The 20,304-nt window shown below is 45.7% G+C and overlaps 1 protein-coding gene and 1 long non-coding RNA gene across 11 annotated transcripts in view; one reads left to right on the top strand and one right to left on the bottom strand.

Moving 5' to 3' along the window:
- Positions 1-20,304, top strand: part of LOC118534485 (zinc finger protein 75D) — a 31,478-nt gene continuing 11,174 nt past the window's right edge. For 3 of the 10 annotated variants that reach the window (XM_078074914.1, XM_078074915.1, XM_078074910.1), the window contains exons 1-9: positions 7,174-7,292; positions 8,951-9,477; positions 10,507-10,672; positions 11,311-11,402; positions 11,674-11,800; positions 13,039-13,130; positions 13,402-13,528; positions 15,171-15,281; positions 15,447-16,040. In XM_078074914.1, coding sequence (XP_077931040.1) covers positions 9,070-9,477; positions 10,507-10,672; positions 11,311-11,402; positions 11,674-11,800; positions 13,039-13,130; positions 13,402-13,528; positions 15,171-15,281; positions 15,447-16,040 — 1,717 coding nt within the window. In that variant the 5' untranslated portion in view covers positions 7,174-7,292; positions 8,951-9,069. The other 7 variants (XM_078074913.1, XM_078074912.1, XM_078074911.1 and 4 more) reach the window with 7 other exon arrangements.
- Positions 12,789-20,304, bottom strand: part of LOC118534687 (uncharacterized) — a 32,588-nt gene continuing 25,072 nt past the window's right edge. Inside the window, exons 2-3 of the long non-coding RNA XR_013448935.1 lie at positions 16,013-16,182; positions 12,789-12,939 (exon numbers count right to left, since the gene is read on the bottom strand). This is a non-coding gene — a long non-coding RNA (uncharacterized LOC118534687). The remainder of the gene's footprint in view (positions 12,940-16,012; positions 16,183-20,304) is intronic.

Raw genomic sequence — 20,304 nt, 5'->3', positions numbered from 1 at the left:
TTGACACTCTATGGCTGCGCCCGTCTCACGGGCCCGCTCTCCACCCGCAACCTCTCCCCCTGGCCACTCTGGCCCGGTTGGCGGACGCCCTATGGCTGCGCCGGGCCGCGACTGCCCCTAGGGCCGCCCCGCCCTCACGCTCCGGTGGCTCTGGCACACTGGCTGGCGCTCCGCACAGTTCTCGGCTCATAGGGCTGGGCCGGGCCACCAGGCCGCAGCCTTCCCTCTCCCTCTTTCCCAGCGGACGCCGGCGGCGCTACAACCCTCCCCGAAACTTTCCCCGGTCTCTCAGGTGTGCGCTTACCCGGGGCCTACAGCGGGCCCGGCTCTCGTGGTCCAGCAGGGGGCGAGCGCAGACCTGGGTGGTGTGGCCGCCGGGAAAGGGGAGGTTCAGGCGCCGGGAAGGGCGGGCCTGCAGGCCGACCTGAGGTCAGGAGTCTTTGCTTAAATGCAATGGGAAGCCCACGAAGGGGCTACAGGATGAGAAAGGATCGGGAGAGGACAAGAAAGGAGACTGATGCAGTTGTCCAGTCAGGGGGTGATGGCAGCCTGGACCGGGACACGAACAGCAGGGAGGGAGAAGTGGAGACAAAAGGTGAGCCATTTAGGATGTCGAACCGACAGAACTTTACGTGGGCCCAGACGGATGTCTGAAATCCTAGGATGACCTAGCATGAAAATCTGGCCCGGACCTGTCTTTCCTGCTTTTCTTTGCCAGCTGCTCCTACAGCAACCATCCAGGGATCTTGCAGCTTCCCAGGGAGATTCACTCTCAAATCGAAGAGCCTGAGCTCTTTGCCCGGACTGCCCTGCTACTGCCAGCACTAAATTTTAAAGCTCAGCTCAGAAGTCACACTTGACCCTCTTAGATACTTCCCCTGCTACCCAAACACTCCCAAAGCCCTCTCCACACTCACCTAGCACTTACACATTGAATGGTGGTTTGTTCCTATTCGTTTTCTCTCTAATTCAAGTCCAATGCCCAACACCAGGCTCGGTACCTAGCACGGAAAGGCAACGTGAGGCTTCCAGAATTAGTGAATACTTTTCAAAAGGGTGTGACTGCCGGTCATTTACTCTGGAAATGTATTACCTGTGGCGGGGGTGGGGTGGGGGTGGGGCGTTTGATGCAATGACTTAAAAGGAACTAGAGAGCTGTCCAGTAAACTCATCTGACATTCCCATCAACTTCTTCCACAATCCATTCTACCCTAGGCTTAAAACAAATGCTAACGTTTTATTAATGCCAAGGCCTAAAGCATGTTAACACAATAAGATATAAAAACTTGTATTTACCAAGTAATCTGCCTATTTTTTAAATACATGAAATATACCAAAGTGTTAAACTATCATTGGTCGACAGATGTTGGGTGCTTTTCATCTTTTAAATATGTATCTTCTATAATTAGCATGTTACTTGCATGAGAAGGGGAGGACAGCAGGTGGTACAAATTTAAGAAAGCAGAGCATGTCACACCATTAAACTGAAAACCAAATCTCTTATCTTTTTATTTTTTTATTTTATGTACTTTTAAAAAATCTTTTAAAAAATAACTAGAACTAGTCAGCATATAGCTTCTTGTTATATGCTCTGAATGAGATAGAATGTAATGCTTTTCCCACATCCATTCCACCTTAGATAATCTGGGACAATAACTCTTCGTTATTCAGATCCTTGGCTAAAACAGAAATAAAAATGGATTAATGAATGTTTTTATATTTTAAAGAAATTTATTTTTAAATTGTATGTATTATAAACAATATATAAATGGGCAGTGCTATGCAAAATGAGGTCAGCTGATAAAAACAATGACAATTCATAACAGGTCTGCATCATACATAACTACAGAAACTTTAAACACAGAATCTAATTACTAGAAGTTGAAGGCATATTGAAGGAATCCTTCATAACACGAGGCCTGGGTTTCAAAAAACTACCAATCCTAGAATGGATTCTACTCTGGAACTCTTTTTTAATTATTTCTTGTTGCATCTCTTTCAGTGTGAAATGGAACCTTTGAAACTCAGGTGTGGCATCAACAAAGTCAAGTAGGTAGTCCAAACTCTCTCTGACAGCAGGTAACTGAAATTCAGCAGTCTGCTCTTCAGCTCCTCCTCCTTTCTGAACAACTTCCTTTGTAATTCCACTTTTTGTTTTTGCGGGGCTACCCTTTTCTTCATCATCCCCATTGAACCACACTCTATCATCAGCCAGTGTGGTTTCCAACTCCCCACATTTCTCCAGGATTTCTCTATAATCTCCATCTTCTGAGCCTTGAAGATCATATTCAGGTTCCTTTTTGTAAAGAAGATTTTCCCATGCATTTGCTATGGTTATTTGTTTCACTTCATCCCAACTCTTTGCCCAGTTAAAAATTGCACTTTTTATGTTGTAGATTTTAATCTTGGAAACTCCTTTTTCTCCTTTATCTTGCTCATCATCACTTTCTTCAAAAATTACAAGACTCTCTTCAAGTTGCTTCCACCTATAAAGTCGTTTACAGCTCAAGATCACACCTTGATTCATTGGCTGAATCAAGGTTGAAGTGTTATGGGGAAAGAACATGCATTTTATTCGACCATCCTCACTGGTTAGTGATTCGGCGGAAGAGTGAACTGGAGAACTGTCCAGAAGTAACAAGGCCCTGACATCCTCTTCATGGAATCCTAAAACACTAAGTTGAAAATGCCTGACCTCGGGAACAAAGTTTTGAAAGAACCATTCTGAAAACAATTCTCTGGTGAACCAAACATCTTTACTAGGCTTATATATCACAGGTAAGGTATTTGTGTCCTCTTTCACACTTCTGGGCAGCTTTGATTTTCCAATAATGATTGACTTTAACTTATGAGTTCCATCTGCATTTGCACATAAAAGAGCAGACAACCGTTCTTTGTTTATTTTCCTCCCAGGCAGGCAGATCTCTTTTCTGCTTGCCTGAATGTTTTCTGGCATTGACTTCCAAAAGAGGTCAGTCTCATCCCCACTGTACAGCTGAGCTAGACTCAGTTTCTCCTCTTTGATAAGCATGTACAGTTTTCGTCGAAATGGTTCAACATTTTCTGAAGCTGAACTTAGGACTTGTTCCCCACATACTTTTCGATTCCCAATTGCGTGCCTATTTCGAAATCTAAAAAGCCAACCAGTGCTAGCTTTAAAGTCTGTTCGCCCAAAACACTGTGCGAATCTCTCTGCAGCAGCCTGAAGCTCCACACCTCTAACAGGGACACCAGCTGAGCGTTTCCGTTGGTACCACATGTAGACTGCATCATCCACATCACCATATTTGGCTCCTGTTGTCCTTTTTCTCTTCTCAGCCCCTGCTAATGGCATGTCCTGCTTCAGTACAAAGTCCAAAATCAATTTCTTATTCTTTTTAATGTCATAAAATGTTGATTTACTGATTCCAAATTCATCCATTACACTTTTAAGAGATCGTCCAGCTTCAATCCTACTGAGAACCTTCATTTTCTCCTCCAAATTCAATGTTGTATATTTCCCTCTTTTATTCATAGTGAATTTTGTTTCAAACAACCAACAGGAGAAAAAGAGGGAAAAGCCTTACTGAATTGGAAAAAATTAAAAGCAAAACAAAAAACTAGCTTAAAGCCCCAAAAGGCACAGGCATTTGTACAGAAGGGTATTGGGCTAAAAGGGATAAAGGCTCATGACTGAAGTGTGAGTCTACAGATGAAGGTCTTAGGAACTCAGAAAGCCACCACTATCAAAGCCCTATCTAGCTGTTGCTCCTGCAAGATATGGATGATGTGTTCTCAGAACCCCATCCACCTCCTCCTTTCTTGACAGATACAGCAGCACCAGTCAGGAATAACAGGAATACCTGCATACTCTCCCTAACTCAACACAGAAAAAGACAACAGGAGCAGAGGTGAGATGTGTCCCCAAGAACAAAGCCAAGTGAGAGTCTACATAAAAAGTAGTGCTTGAGAAGGGAGTGTGAAAGCCTCAAAGGCATAGAGAGTAATTTTATGTAGCACAGATGCAGAGTGGCTTCTCCCCTTCCAAAACGACCTGATTTTACCTCACTGCCAGAAACAAAAGTGCTCGTGGTGCTCTGTACGTAGTGTTCACTGGGCAGCAGGCCACCCACCTGGATAAAGAGTCCACGCTATCCTAACATTGGGATGTCTGGAGAGCTGGCATTCCTGAACAATTGTTTAGTATCTTTACATGAAAAAGAAAGTTAATAGGTTCTGTTGTCCATGTGAAGAAATCTCACGTTTATTACATTCAATGTAGCATTCTCAATGACTGAGCTTTAACTTCTTATGTTTACCAAGGTGTAATCTCTAAGTATATAAAAATTTGTTAGTGGTACTTTTCCCACTCTCAAAACTTCTTCCTTGTGTACATCTGGTATATTCTCAAGTGTTATTTTTCACTGAAGCTTTTCCATATTTCGGAATTACTGAGTTTCAGAGTCATGGCAATTCTTAGAGATCAGTCCAAAAGTTTTAAAAATATTTTATCATAGTTAAACATTTTTAAAAAGATTTGACCTTTCATTTTTTTGTTCTAAATTTACATTAGGATGTTAAGTAACAGATTTGTTATATTTGAGACTTTATTCGATTTCTCTTCACTGTAGATGTTGCTTAATTTGAAACAATACTCACTTTTTCCCCTGCTTGAAGAAATTTAAAAGATTTCTCTACTACTGTTTCTGATAATCCTCAGATATTCCTTGCAGGTCCTCCTGGTGATGCCCAATGCCATTCCATGTCCTTACAAATGTCCTACTCTAGATTAATTTCATTGTTTTCATTCCAGACACACAAACTCATGGGAAGTAACAAAAACTGCAACTTCTATCCATTTCAGGTGCTATGAAGAAAGAAAAGTATGTCAGAGAAATGAGGAAAATGATTGGCATTTCACTTATTTTTTCCTCTCCTATACTGCACAGCCTGATTGGCTTTCATTCATTCCTCAATTACAAAGAATTATCACAAGCTTCTCATCTAGAAACCCAAAAGAGTCCAGGCTGCTAGTTTTCCTCTAACATTTGTTGCCAGAAATGCCAACTGGTTTGTGGAACACTAAGAGGATCGTGAAAGAATATGATCGTGAATAGGGTGTGGAGCAAATACAGACTAAGATCAAGCAACTTTGAAAAAGGCAGTCATAACTAAGGGAATTATTCAGTGATAACTAATATAAATAAAAAAAGAAAAAAGCAAGAATTGGTTAGTCAGTAGCAGCACTGTTAACTCCAGCCAGTCACGCAGCAAAGCCACTCAGCCCGCTACTGCAGTTGTGTGGTAACTCAGAAAACTAAGTGCAGGTCTTTGCTGTCATCGCTTCCCAGCTGTACATTTCATCATTTTTCAAGCAGTACCAAGGCAGGGGAATGTGATTTCAAAATCACATTCCCCTGGCGGGGGATGATGGTGGGCTCCACAGCAAGGGAAAGGAACTCTGGCACAGACTTCAAACTACAAAAATCATTACTGGCCCTCATTCACTATTCACCAGTTTGTGCCTTCTTGCTTTCACAGGGTCTCTTTTCCCACTTTTTCTCCCCCAAACACCTCTGTACCCATGTTATGAATCAGGCCCTCCAGTACCATGCAAGGGCACCACTGGCAGAAGTTCATTTATTCACTTTAGTAAAGTTCCAAGTATATGCTCAGCCTTGGGCCTGATGGTGAGGATCTCAATGCTAAGAGCACTACTGTCCTCTGCTTCTGGAAGCCTGGAAAGAATTGCTTTTGAAGAAACTTAAGTCTCAACCTGACTCGGATTCCAAGGAAATGAACCTGCTCTGAAACCTATTCAAGTGACTTAGGCAGATGCTTATTCTTATCTCCCGTGTTTAATCCTTTGAGAAAGGATCAGAGAAGCATAACAGGATTCCACCTAAAAGCAAAAGTAATATAATGGCCTGGTACTGGTCTCCCATTTTCATTCCCACCTTCACCTTACTTCCAGATGAACTGCCCTGGAAAAAAGCTCCCTCAGAAAGCCTCCGGCGATGCTCCAGGAATTACTTTTATTAAATGCAGTCTCTTCACTGCCATGCCACGCACCCCGTGAGAGGGCTACTAGAACTTATTTTCTCACTGTTAAGTCTTCCTCCAAATGTAGCCCGATCACACTTAGTGAAAACGTATGGCGGATCTTCTCACACCCCAATCTTTTCCAGCTTTCCCTCTGCGTGGATGTGGCCCCACTCCGTGGTGCGGACAGACCAGGTTCAAGGTATTTGACCATTTCCCCAACCATAAGTCAACTCTGACTTCCTTGGACTCCCGCAGCGCTCAGCCTAGGCCTCCCGAGCTCTTCCTAGCCTGTGTAACTACTGACGGTCACGAAAATGCCCCGGTCCTTTGGCCAGATTCCTTGCAGCAAAGACTTTGACCTGTGCACTCTAGCCCTGCCTGCACGTAGTGGACCTAGTAAGTAACCCGTTGCCTGGCGAAGGCTGACGCTAGGAGAGCCCTGATGATTAGGAAGGAGACGCCGACAACCCGAAATGCCCGGATCCTGAGAAGCAGGGTTCACGAACTCTGGCAGAGACTGCAGGGGACACAAGATGGAAAGGGGGTTCCCATCATCCAGGGAGCATGCCGTGGCGGACGGAGCGGGAGCCAAGACTGCAGGGGACCTAAATCCCATACTAGGGGCCGCCGCCCGTCGCTCGTGGGACCCGGGCCGAGCCGCGCCTCCATGTCCCTGTCAAGGACACTACAAATGGGGCCCGTCTCAGCGGCTGAAACCTACCTCACCAGGAAAACGTGATCGCTGTGAGGGACGCGCGGCCCAGAGGAGGGAACAAGCCCTCGGGGGCCGCCGATCCCGACCGGGACGCAAGCCCCAGGAAGACCGAGGGCCCCGCGCGCGCAGGGGCGGCCCCCTCGCCGGGCGGGGCTCGGGGGATTAGGCGCAGCCAGCCGCCCGAAAGCCACGCAGGTACCAGCCGGTCGCGCAGCGCCTCCCGGAGCCGGGACGCGAGGCGGCGACAGCAGCTCGCCGAGCCGCGCAGGCCCCTCTAGGCCGCGGCGGGAAACGGGACACTCGGTAGCATTAACTCTTTCCGGCCGCCAGGGCGGCACCCGGCGGAAAGCCGCTTTGCCTCCGCGAGGCCGCGGCCCGCGGCACGGCTGCTCGAAGCCCCTCCCCGGAAGGGCGTCAGTCCGCTTCCGGCCGGAGCGCGGTGTTGGTTGGGGCCCGGGCAGCGACGCGGGCCTGAGGGCCGGTGCTGAGGACGGTCTTGCACGGGGCGGGGCCCGCCTCGGAGCGGCGCGGGGCGGAGGGCGGCGGCCTGCAGGTGAGCGGGTGGCAGGGGGAGCGGCGTCGGCCGCGGAGGTCCCGAGGGAGCCTGGCCGCCATTGTCCGTGGACCGCGGTGTTTCCAGGCCGGGCGGCGCCGCCTGACGGCGGAACCATTTCTGGAAGCCCCGCCGTCAGGCTCCGGAGGCCATCCTGTTGTCCGCCTTTGCGCAGCCGGCGTCGGGGCCTCGCTGGCCGGTGTTGCCGCGCGCCGGGGACCCGGGCGGTGCAGCCTCGGAGACGTCAGCCTTTGCTGGTACCCAAGCACGGCAAGCGTCCCGGTGCCCGCTGAGCCTGCTGGCAGCCGGCGGCCGGCCGTTTGGGAATACCGTGGCATCCTGGTCGACTTTGGGTGCCGTTCCTGCGGGCTCACGCCAGGGAAAGCGAGGTCCCGGGACTCTCCTCAGTCTCGCCTCGAGGTCTAAATGAGCGTCGAAGAAAGGGAAGGTGGGCCGAAGGGTCACTCTCAACACCACCAACTCTCCTTCTCTCCTCCTTTGCGACTTGGCCTGTGGATAAACGTTTTGTAAGCAAAGATCAGCTGTGATTTTTCTGGGTCAAGTAAAGAGATTTAAAAACACAGGAATGGATCTTGTGCACGGTGCCCTTTATGCTTCTTGCAGGGAAGTGTCAAACAAGAGTGTTGAGCATCTAGTTACTTAATCCGGGGATGCTGTCTGAGAAGAATAGGACTGCTTTTTCCCTAGTTACTTCCCTTCTTCTCTGGTCTCACTTCCGTGTCCCAGCTCTCCTGCCAGTATTCGTAGAGTGAAAAGGAGAATCTGGAATGTTCCACGCACTGAGGGTTTCCGTCTTCACAAGAGGATGAAGGGTCAGAGAAGTTGGACCCCCTTACTAGAGACAGAAGACTGGGATGACACGTTAAAATTTAAGAGGAACTCAGAATATTCTCCTGGTCTCCCTTGGTATGGGGAAGCTGGCATAGGAAGCACAGCAATGAAGTCTTTGGATAATCCCCAGGCTCCTTGCATCCAGAGGGTGTAAATGTTCTCAACTGTCTAACCTTTCTTGAATCATTATTTTTGCAAAGGCCAAGTCCTCAGTGGGCATTTGTCTATCAATGCGCTGTGCCTTATTTCAAGTGGATAAGAGAAGAAGAAAGGGTCTGGCAGTGGATTCTTTAAAAGGAAAGCAGGGGCACCTGGGTGGCTCAGTCGGTTATGTGGCTGCCTTGGGCCAGGTCATGATCTCAGGCTTTTGAGATTGAACCCCATGTCAGGCTCCCTGCTCATCGAGGAGTCTGCTTCTCCCTCTGTCCTTCCCCCTGCTCTTTCTCTCTCTCACAAATAAATAAATAAACTCTTTTTAAAAGAAAATAAAAGGGGGTGCTTGGGTGGCTCAGTCGTTAAGCGTCTGCCTTCGGCTCAGGTCATGATTCCAGGTCCTGGGATCGAGCCCCACATCGGGCTCCCTGCTCAGCGGGAAGCCTGCTTCTCCCTCTCCCACTCCCCCTGCTTGTATTCCCTCTCTCGCTGTGTCTCTCTCCGTCAAATAAATAAATAAAATCTTTAAAAAAAAAAAAAAAAAAAAGGAAAGCAAGGCAGGATTTTTCTGTTCATTTTTCTCCTGTTATGAGTAGTGCGTAGTAAAGTTCATGTGACTTTCTTACTGATGTGCACTTTTTTTCTGCTTTCAGTGTTTTAGGAAGAAGATCCTTTTATTGATTTTGTTCCAGAGCTGACTGGGTCTTATTTGCCAAAGGTGGTGCTGGTGGGGTATCCAACAAAGGAGTAAAACTGTTCCTGCAGCAGAATAATGATGGTAGATCTGAAGGTGGCTGACTATTTGAACCCTCAGATTAGGGTTCTGTGGGAGAGCAAGGGGCCTGTGATAGAGAGTTCCAGTCACAATAAGAAATATACCGCACAAACGGACAGTCTCAATCCTGAAAGCTGTCGCCAGCACTTCCGGAATTTCTGCTATCACGAAGCAGCAGGACCCCGTGAAATTGTTGGACAACTTCAGGAATTATGTCGTCAGTGGCTGAGGCCAGAGCTCCACTCAAAAGAGCAGATCTTGGAACTGCTTGTGCTAGAACAGTTTGTGACCATTCTACCCAGGGACACCCAGAGCCGGATAAGGAAGGACCATCTACAGAGCATTGAGGAGGCTGTGGTCCTGGTAGAACACTTGGAGAGGGAATCTGGTCACACGAGGAATGGGGTGAGAAGAAAGATTCCTGGTACATGCCATGAAATAGAATGAAGGAGGATATGGGGTGGGGGCAGTTAATTGAGAAATAAGGTGAATTAGTTCACTGTTCTGTTGGAGGACATCTAAGGCAGGACCAGAAACCACAAACCTACAGCAGTAGTCCACAGGTTTTGCAGATCCTTGGCAGATACTTTCCTGGCCTTTGAGAAAGATTGTTTTTGAAATGAAAAGTTGAGTGGAGATAGTAAAGAGAAGGAAAACCCAAATAATGGGGGAAGAATGCAGAGGGACAGAAAAGTATGCAGAAGAAAGGAAAACAGATTTGAAAATCCTAGCAGAGTAGCGGAGAGAAGAAAGACGTTGAAGGATAGTCTCGTCTGACTCATAGGTGAGAGCCTCCACAGTGCTCTCAATGGTTGGTCCTTGGCTCTACTGGTTAGTGGGGAGCACGTCCTTAGCCAGGTGGCAGAACACCAACTGGCTTCAGGCCTACTGGGAAGAAACAGGGCAGGCATATATTTAATGCCAAAAAATTTTGGAGGTAGGTTGGAGCCAAACTTTCTTCCCCTTTCTTCCATTTCATCCCTGTTCTGTGAAAACCTTCCCTGGCCATGGGGATAATATGGTTGAGGAGACAACTTCATTTATTCAACTTTTTGACCTTTTGAGAAAATGAGAAGACAGAAACACTAAGGAGGGATCTAAGTCAAAGAGAAAGCCTGTCAAAGTAGCATGAGAACAGGTGGCCTCTGTAGTCCTCCTAGTGATCTGAACTGGTCTTTATGCAGAGGGGTTGGGCCTGCTGTGTCAGAGGACTAGCAGTAGCCACATTTTTTTTTCCCTTTTATCCTAATATTTCAGCGTTTTGTGGGTAGCTCTCTGCAAAATTGGTGGCCTGATATTTCTTTAAGTCTTTTTGTCATTTCCTTTAGTGTCACACATTTCCCACCATCTGGACTGTTCACTATTTCCTCCTTTTACATTCAAGTCCAAAACCAAAAGTAATTTTTGTGGTAACAAGATGGGGATTATTTCTAGGTTGCAGTCCAAGAGCTGGGAAAGGAGGCAGTGATCTTGGGAGAAACAGCAGAATCCCAGCCAGTGGGAATGGCCCAGGATGAAGAATTTTGGAATACATACCAGGGTCTGCAAGAACAGCTGAGCAGGAATATTCATAAAGAAACTGAGCCTGTATGTGAGAGGGGTAAGGCACATCATAATTCTCTTCTATTGGGAGCTGTTAGAGGAATTTGTTCAGCCAGAACATTGTGAGCATTTTCTGGGTGCCTGGCTATGTGGATGGGCAAACGCAGCCATGTTATCAATTATGATGTCCCGGGTGGCAGTAGAGCACCAGCTGTGGGTAAAGCTGGGCGTTGGCCTAGGGTACAGAAACGTCCCGCCTACAGAATCCTGGTAATAACCCCATGAACTCTGTTCCTTAGAAAGCACTAGAAGAATGTGAACACACTTCTGTACCAGGAGAAAAATAATAAATGATTAAAAACAACAACAACTACATCTTCTATTATACACTGGATATCCTGAGTACTTCATTTTCGAATATGTTGAATTTTTGCCTTAGAACAGTTTACATCATGAGGGGAAAATAAGTTTGTCTTTCATTTATTCACTCATGAAAACTGGGGAACCTATTCTAGTGACCAGTAGATACTTGGCTCTTGTGTATGATGACAAGACCCACTTCAGGGAACCACACACACTTGCAAGGGTGTCCCGACTCTGCCCAAAGAATTGGGATCATCTATATTTTAGAAATGAGCTAACGATGTTTATAGACAGAAGTGAGAGAGATTTCCTCTGGCTCTTTTCCACTTACAGCTGTGCCTGCTCACCAGATCGTAGCATTTCCTGCGCAGACAAACACTAAAGACTGGACAGTGGCACCCGAGCTCATCTTGCCTGAGTCCCAGGTGAGCTGTGCAATCCAGCTATTGAGGGCTGCCTTTCCTTGCTCCCCAGGACCCACACTGCTCAGCTCACAGGCATATTAGCTCCAGTGTTCTGCCTGGGGAACTGGGCACCTCTTGGCTGTTGATGATCCCATGCTTCTTTTCTTTTTGCCTTCTCACTTAAAAAAAAATGTGCCATTAATTCCTGCAGTGCCCAGGGTCTACCATGGGCCAGATGGTAGGGCTGCTTCTGTAGTGCGAGTACTGAGCTGAAGCCCATTGTCTTCTTTAGAGCTTGTTGACATTTGAAGAAGTGGCCATGTATTTTTCCCAGGAAGAATGGGAGTTACTGGATCCCACTCAGAAGGCTCTCTACAATGATGTAATGCGGGAAAACTATGAGACTGTCATCTCTCTAGGTAAAGAATCCCTCGCATTGGGTAGAAGTTGAGTAATCTGTCATATTCTCTGCTTACTGGGAATGTATTCCTCTGAGAGGCTGTGTTCCGATAACAGGTTGTTTCTCAGCTATGTGGTGTGTGGACAGGGGAAAGGTGTATCCAGATCACCTGGGGAGCTTTTTTCAAGTGCACATGCTCATTCTTTATGCTAAAATTCTTTTTTTTTTTTTAAGATTTTATTTATTTATTTGACAGAGACACAGCGAGAGAGAGAACACAAGCAGAGGGAGTGGGAGAGGGAGAAGCAGGCTTCCCGCGGAGCAGGGAGCCCTGAGCCGAAGGCAGACACTTAACGACTGAGCCACCCAGGCGCCCTTATGCTAAAATTCTTGATCCCTCCCCACCCCCCCAAATCTTCTTTTACCTTTCCCATCTCCATAAAGAGCAGCACCACTCACCCAGTATTTCAGGCCAGATAATTTGCAGTCATTCTTTACTCTGATCTTGCTCTCCTACCCTACTCCTAATCCTCCTCTTAGCTCCACATAGCTAAGTCCAACCATGTCTCATCCTCTTGAATTGTTAGCATCTTGGTCTAATCCAGGGGAGTGTGTAACGAGGCTCACCTCAGTACTTTCTAACTGGCGCCTTCTGCCACCACTCTAAGCCTGCCACAATCTACTCGCCATGCAACAGCCAAGGTTTTTTAAAACCCTGATTTGATCATGATATCATCCTTTTTAAAATCTTACAATGACTTCTCACTCATTCAGAATAAAATCCAAATTCCTCACTGAGGTACCCAGGAGCATCCAAGATCTGGCCCCTATTCATCTGCCACTTGTGCCCTTATTCAGTCCTCTTTATCCATAAGATGTTGCTGTTTCTTGAACTCCCAAGTTAATTTTTGCTTTACCGTTCCCATCCTTGGCACACTGGACAGAGTTCTGCAATTTTAAACACATCTAATTTTTCCCCAACTTTGAACAATTTATGACACATGAGGTGAAAAAAAATTCCTTTTATTGCTTTCACTCATGAAACCAGAGACCATCAACTGTGGAACCTGTTGTAGAGGCTAAGAAATACTCGATTCCTCTTTATGATGAGAAGGCCACTTCTTGGTAACATGTAACAGTTTTAAAAGTGTTCCATTTCTGCTGAAAGAATCAGGATTATCTGTACTTTAGAAATAAGCTAAGGATGTTTATAATCAGTAGCAAGAGAAATTTCCTCTGGCTTTTTTCCACCCACAGCTGTGCCTGCTCACCAGATCCTAGCCTTTCCTGAGCAGATAATCACCAAAGACTGGACAGTGGCACCTGAGCTCGTCTTGCCTGAGTCCCAGGTGAGCTGTGCAATTCAGCTATTGAGGGCTGTCTTACCCTGCTGCCTATAACCCACGTTGCCCTGCAGGTGCTCACGTTGCCAGTGTTCTCTCTAGGAACTAGGCATCTTCTACTTTGTTGCTGATCCTTTTGCCTCCTTTTCTCTCTCCTCACTTAAAAAATTATCTGCTATTAATTCATTTGGCCTGGCCTGCCATGTAGTTCATGGGCCAGACGGTAGTGTTGCTTCTGTAGTGCGAGTACTGAGCTGAAGCCCATTGTCTTCTTTAGAGCTTGTTGACATTTGAAGAAGTGGCCATGTATTTTTCCCAGGAAGAATGGGAGTTACTGGATCCCACTCAGGAGGCCCTCTACAATGATGTAATGCGGGAAAACTGTGAGACTGTCATCTCTCTAGGTAAAGAATCTCCCTCTCCCATTGGGTGGAAGTTGAGTAATCTGTCATGTTCTCTGCTTACTGGGAATGTAGTGCTCTGAGAGGTTGTGTTCCAGTAACGGGTTGCTTCTCAACTAGATGGTGTGTGGACAGGGGAAAGGTGTATCCAGATCAACTGGGGAGCTTTGTCCAGGTGCACACTCCATATGCTATGTAGATTTCTTGATTTATTTTTTCTCCTTCCCCAAATCTGTTCTCATTCACCCAGTAGCTAAGAGGAAGGAACGTACAGTCATCCTTTATTGTGATCTTGCTGTCCTACCCCATTGTAATGCGTCACTGTCCTTTTGGTTCCACCTTCACAGTGTAGCCTGAGTGCAGCCATGTCTCATCTCCTTGTTCTGTTAGCGTCCTGGCTTAAGCCAGCAGCATGTCTAACCAGAATGACTTGGGTACTTTCTGACTAGTGCTCTCCCACCCTGTTTTCCATACAGCAGCCAGACGCTTTTAAAAACTGGTCAAATCGTGACATTTCCCATTTCAAACCTTATGATGACTTCTCATCACATTCAGAATAAAATCCACACCTTACTGAAGTGCTTAGGGTCTTCCAGGGTCTGACCCTACTCACCACCCTGCCCTCATCTGCTGCCACTTGTGCCCTTGCTCAGTCCTCTTGAGCCTCTCTGATGTTTCTGTTTCTTGAACTTGCCATGGTCATTTCTACTTTGCCCTTTCCTCTACCTGGCACACTTTTCTGCCACATGGCAGAACTCTCACTTTCACATTCCTGCTGCAATATCAGTTTTTCAAAGAGGCCTTCCGGAAATACTACCTCATCTAAAATAGCTTCAGAGAAACAGAATCTTAAATGCTGAATTAACCTGCCTTAGTTTTCTTCAAAATATTTATTACGTGCTGACAACTTTATTTATTGCTGTTTGGTTGTCTCATCCCACCAGAAGGTGAGATCCCATGAGATCAGGGTGCTTTGGCTTAATCACCCCTATATCATTAGCCCAAAGAGAGTTCCTGGCACATTATAGCCAGTCAGTACATACTGATTGAAAGACCAAGTGATGACTACTTCCCCAACTTGGCGATGTATATTTAGAAAATTTTCATTAAGTAAATCTAGTCTGTTTCTTCCACCTGGACGAAACCAGTGACTTAAGGAGTGTAAGAAATCTTTTCTAGTCCAGTGTGTGGTGCTCAAGAGCTAAGTAAGAACTCACTGTTAATCATGATAGGAATCACCTGTGCATAGGACATGCAGCCCACTGACCTTCACCTTGCTCTGCTAGACTTGGGCTAATCCTAAGGAATTAATAGGACTAACCTGTATTCCCTGCAGACTCTGGGGTTTGATTCAACCTTGTTCAAATATAGGGTAATCTTGGTGGCAGAAGAGGGGCACTGTAGATGGATTCCAATGCCCTTTATCCTCTACATGGGTCCAGCTTAGGTTTATTTCTCCGTCTCCATGTTGTGTATCCACCCACAAATGCAGTATAGTATAAACCTGAAACTGGGTAGGAGAGTCCACCCATTTGACCATTGGGTAATGTACTGTAAACTGTCCTTTGCTTTTCCTGAAATAGTGTGGAGTTGGTGGACAGTTGTTGAGTTGCCAGTCCTTGACCTCCTTTTTTCCATTTCACAGCATTATTTGTGCTCCCCAAACCTAAAGTGATCTCCTATCTAGAGCAAGGGGAAGAGCCATGGATTCAAGGGCCCTTGGAGTTCAAGAACAGCCCTGGAGGGCTGCCTACAGGTAAATATACCATGGGAAGAGGACAAATGTGCCTTGATAGCAACCTTAGCGTTTCAAATTCTGCATATCTATATTTTGTGAATCAGTAATCATTGGATTTTTCTCTCCATTCCTGTAGTTTTGCTTTGCTATACAGTTGGCTGATTGTTATGTTTATTCCCACAGGGTTAAAGGTCAAAACTGACATTGAAAACCATCATCCTGTGTGTCTTTCTGACTTAGAAATACAAGCACCAGGAGACATAGTATCAAAAAAGACCCGAGTGAAAGTTCCCCAGAAAACAACAGGCAAAGAAAATCATGGTGAATCACACAGGATGGGGAAGTGGCACCGAGATTTTCCCGTGAAGAAAAGAAAGAAACTTTCAACCTGGAAACAAGAGCTGCTAAAACTTATGGATCTTCACAAGAAAGCTCGTGCTGGAGAGAAGCCATTTAAATGCCAGGAATGTGGGAAAAGCTTCAAAGTTAGCTCTGACCTTATTAAGCACCAAAGAATTCACACTGAAGAGAAACCATATAAATGTCAACAGTGTGATAAGAGGTTTAGATGGAGTTCAGATCTTAATAAGCACTTAACAACACACCAAGGAATAAAACCATACAAATGTTCCTGGTGTGGGAAAAGCTTCAGTCAAAATACAAATCTACATACGCACCAAAGAACTCACACTGGAGAGAAGCCCTTTACGTGTCAGGAATGTGGGAAAAAATTCAGTCAGAACTCCCACCTTATTAAACATCGGAGAACCCACACAGGTGAGCAGCCATATACTTGTAGCGTATGCAGGAGAAACTTCAGCAGGAGGTCAAGTCTTCTTAGACACCAGAAACTGCACCGCTGAATGGAAGTTTATCCAGTGTCCTCATTCTGAAGAAATTCACAAAGTAGAGGTTGACCCTGAGATTTATGAAAAAATACAAAATTACAAAATTTTCAGAGGAAAATTTGGTGATACAAACATATTTCACAGAAAGGAATCAAGGTTGACTCTGCAGGGATCTCAGTAAGTAGTTTTGTACTACTTACCTTTTTACACGTAACCATTGGGGAATTCCTTAGCAAGAAAGGTGCTGAAAGAACATTTTCAGTAAGGGAAACATTTTTGCAACTCTACCTGGCAAAATAGCAAATTCAGCTTTAAATGGCAGATGCATACATGAATCAGTCTTTTATGATCACAGAGGGTAAATACTGTTGGCTTTGCATTGAATTCCCAGCCACTTTTAAACACATTGATAGAAACATTTGTAGCCTGGTCTTCCAAAAGAAAAAGCAATAACCTGCATGTTTAATTGGATACCATTGCCTTCAGGGTAGTAGGCTTACCAATTTCAAGAGCCCTATGACACAAAAATGAGCTCTGTTGTCAAATTTTCCAAGAACCAAATTGGATTTTCTTCCTTTCCCTTGTCATTGGACACTGTTCCCACCATTGGACATCATTTGAGTTCATTCTTGAACATTTTAGCAACTTTAGCTCTTGAATCCTTTTAGCACCATTTTTACTGTGATGAAATGCTATTTACTTCACCACTAGGGAATCTGCCAGATAAACTAAAAATGCACTATCTTATACCTCATTGGTGGTGTTTGAAAAAGATAAACATCTCTAATGAGATCATATGAAAACGGGTTGGAATGTTTAGCCATGGATTATGTATTACATGTAAAGAATTTTCTGCAATAAAAGAAACTAGTCCTTATAATCTCAGTATGATAAAACATAAAAGATAGCACTTTCTTGAGGCCTAAAAGAAAATTAATGGAAGTTCAGATGAACTTCTCACATTTTTATTTGCTTTTTTGTTTGGCTTTGTTTATTTTTAAGAAAAAGGGCAGAGTTTAGGAACTGGAGTATGTGCTGCAGGCAGGATGTGGTTCACTGAGTGTGGCAGTGAAAGGTTTGGGAACTGATGTTGACTGGTGGACAAGGATGGGTGAATCTGCATTCATGTTGGTTGTCTTACACTGTAAACTATTATTAAGCAGGCAGGGTCTGCCTATCTCTGTTTTGTACGCAGCATTTAACAACAGCCTTAGCTGATAAATGATATAGATGGCTGAACATCTCTCCGGGCTGTGGATCTTCTTAGAACTCCTACCTACAGCAGTGACATGTGTTCCTGTTAGAGCTTTTAGGTTGTATCAAGAAGGGGGTTGAAGGGGGTTAAATGATTTCTCCCAAATACCTTATAAACGATGAAGTTAAGGCTCAGATACGGGACTTGTTCAAGACCCTATTGCCAGTGGGTCCGTTGGCTGCCAGCTAGCTGCATCAGGGAGGTCTGAAGGCAGGGTTAGCAGGGTGTGTACGTTATCCCTGCAGGACCAGGCTGAATGACATTGTGTTGTATCTACTTCTAACTTACAAAACGTTCTTGTGGCTTGATTGGTTCCCAAAACACTTAGGTCTCCATGTGTTCTGTGAAAGAGAGAAAACTGTTTCAACTCAGGGTTATTCTAGGGACTATAGGGATTGATGAATGAAAGGCACCTCACAGCTTGGCCAGTGGTAGATGCTCAATCAGTGTGCATTTGCTTCCCTTTCCCCTGTTCCCCAGTGATGTGCTGGGCAGACTGACTGCAGTAAGAAAGCAGTTGTGTTTATGGCTATTTTCAGCTCCTTTCAGGAGTTGTGCACTGCTGGTGGTGATGTTGCTCAGTTGATTTGGTCCTTGGCCTCAGTACTTTATGGTGTAAGTCACCTGAGCTGTGGATCTGGTGCTCTCAGCAGGATTTTGTTTTCTTCCCGAAGATGAACAATATCAAGTATTATTTCTTAGGCACAGCCAACTTTAAAAGCTTTCGTCTGCATAGCTTTTACCCATCACCCTCATCCTTAGGCTTCGGGTACTCTGTCTCATCCCAGGATACATGTGGACATCTTCCTGGTGCTACATTCATTCAATTTCATGGGGGCCTTTTACGTGCCCAGGAACTGTTTCGTCTAGACTGAGAATATAGTGGTGAATAAAAGAGCTAAAGATAGACCCTCACAGGACTTATAGTCTAGTGAAGAGTATAAAGAAGACTGGTTTAGTTTTCTGCTTGCAGTTTAGGGTCTCATGAGATAGTTGAAGGTAATGGGTTGTGAGCAGAAGCCCCACTTCTGGGCTGAAGCCTTTGTTTGTGCAAGACTCTGTGGTGTCCTTCCTGCCTCAGTCATAAAAGTCCAGCAGAAACTGGGGCCACAAGGTCAAAGTAGTCTGGAATGCTGAGCCCTCCTCCCCACCTCCCCCCTCCATGGAGAGCCATTGTCCTGGAAAGTCCCCCAGACCTGTGATGGACTTTATGGGAATGAGAAATAAACTTCTGTTAAACTATTGAGATATTGGTGTTGTGTGTTTCTGCAGCATAACCTGGCCTGTCTACATAGACACAGCTATTCTACTAGAGCTCTGGAACCCTTTCTGTGTCAGTCCGCGTGGACTTTGGCCCTCAGAAGAGATCTGCCTTCCTGTAGATGCTCCACTGAGCTCCTGTAACACTGATAGGCACACTGAGGAGCTTACAAGACTAGGTGATAGGAAAGAAGGACAGATTTTTTTACCTGAGACAAGTCCAGGTTGGTTAGTTTTTCAAGTGGACAAAGCAACCATCGCCCCCTCTCTGGCTTCATTCCCCTTCTCTTGCTCTCCCTCTGTGCTCCACTGCTTTTGTACATAAAGATGTGTTTCTATTGATCAGTGGGCTACAGAGAGGGTAGGGGTTACCTTTTTTTCCTCCTGTGAGTGCAGTAGACTTTAAGCATTCGTTTGTTAACTACCCCTCTCATACTTTCTGCGAGTTGGCCTCAGAAACAGGACATAGGGCAGAAGCAGATTTGTCCTGATCAGTGTAGAGAGGAAGGGGACTGCCCTCTTGGACTAAGAGGTGGTAGTTGGGAGGAAGGTCATGCAGGAAAGCAGGAGCAGGACATTGCAGTTGAGGAGTGAGAAGCCTCTGTTGGGAATGTCTGCATAGCCAAGAACCAGCAGTACAATGTTCCACAACTCATGCTTGGAAATTAGGGGGTAGACATGTGGACATTGGAAGAAGGAATTTCTGTAGCCTGTCAAAGGGATGAGAGCAGACTACCAAAAATGCAACATAAAATCAAAATCTATTTAGGCTTGGTTTCTTTTTTGTTAAAGATAATATTATTTCAGAGAGAGAGAGTGCGAGAGTGCAAGCATGAGCAGGGGAAGGGGCCGAGGGAGAAGCAGACTCCCTGCTGAGCAGGGAGCCGGGAGCCCGATGTGGGGCTGGATGCCAGGACCCTGGGATCATGACCTGAGCCGAAGGTAGCCGCTTAACCTACTGAGCCACTCAGGCGCCCCTATTTAGGCTTGGTTTAGAGATGAAGTACAACACACAACCTTAAGTTTAGCCTGAAACGTTAGTATTAAAGTTCTCAGAAATGTCTTTTATAACCAAATGATTCTAGGACAAACCAGAAGGTGCTTCATTTCAGGTGGTTCAGATAGCAGCCTTACAGTGGCTCCAAGCTTGGTTCCGAGAACTGGAACAGTGACCAGTGTAACCCTGAAATCCTCTCTGCACTGTGCTAAGTGGCCACAGTGTGGGAACTGTGCCAGACCCAGAGTTCTCCCCACCCTTAAGCAGACTGCATCTGGAACCTCAAGCTGATCTTGAGAACCTCCACTGTCTTAGCTGGAGGGGAAGCACAGGAGGAGAGCTTGGAATCAAACTAAAAGTGCTAGGGTTGATCAACTTTTGGAACCATGAGAAGAGTGTCTAATTCCCCTGGAAAGCTTGAGAGCAGGAATGCTAAGCAGCCTTTTCGATCCAGCTGGACAGTTGGGATAACACAGAAGGTTTGAATTCCATAAAGGATTTTCTAAACATTCATTTGAGTCACTCCACAGACAGGAGTTTACTGACCACCCTCTGCATTTCCTGGCCAGTTGCACTCTGATGTAATGGGTCAAGACCGCCTGTTACTTTCCTCTCTGGGTTTTACCCTCTGTTGCTTAGAGTGGATTCTTTGCTGAAGGGCTCACATTGCTTCTGTGGGTT

Source organism: Halichoerus grypus, chromosome 6, assembly GCF_964656455.1.
Source record: "Halichoerus grypus chromosome 6, mHalGry1.hap1.1, whole genome shotgun sequence".
Taxonomy (NCBI): Eukaryota; Metazoa; Chordata; class Mammalia; order Carnivora; family Phocidae; genus Halichoerus; species Halichoerus grypus.
The sequence above is the reverse complement of the archived record's forward strand: the minus strand, read 5'-3'. Positions and strand labels throughout refer to the sequence as shown.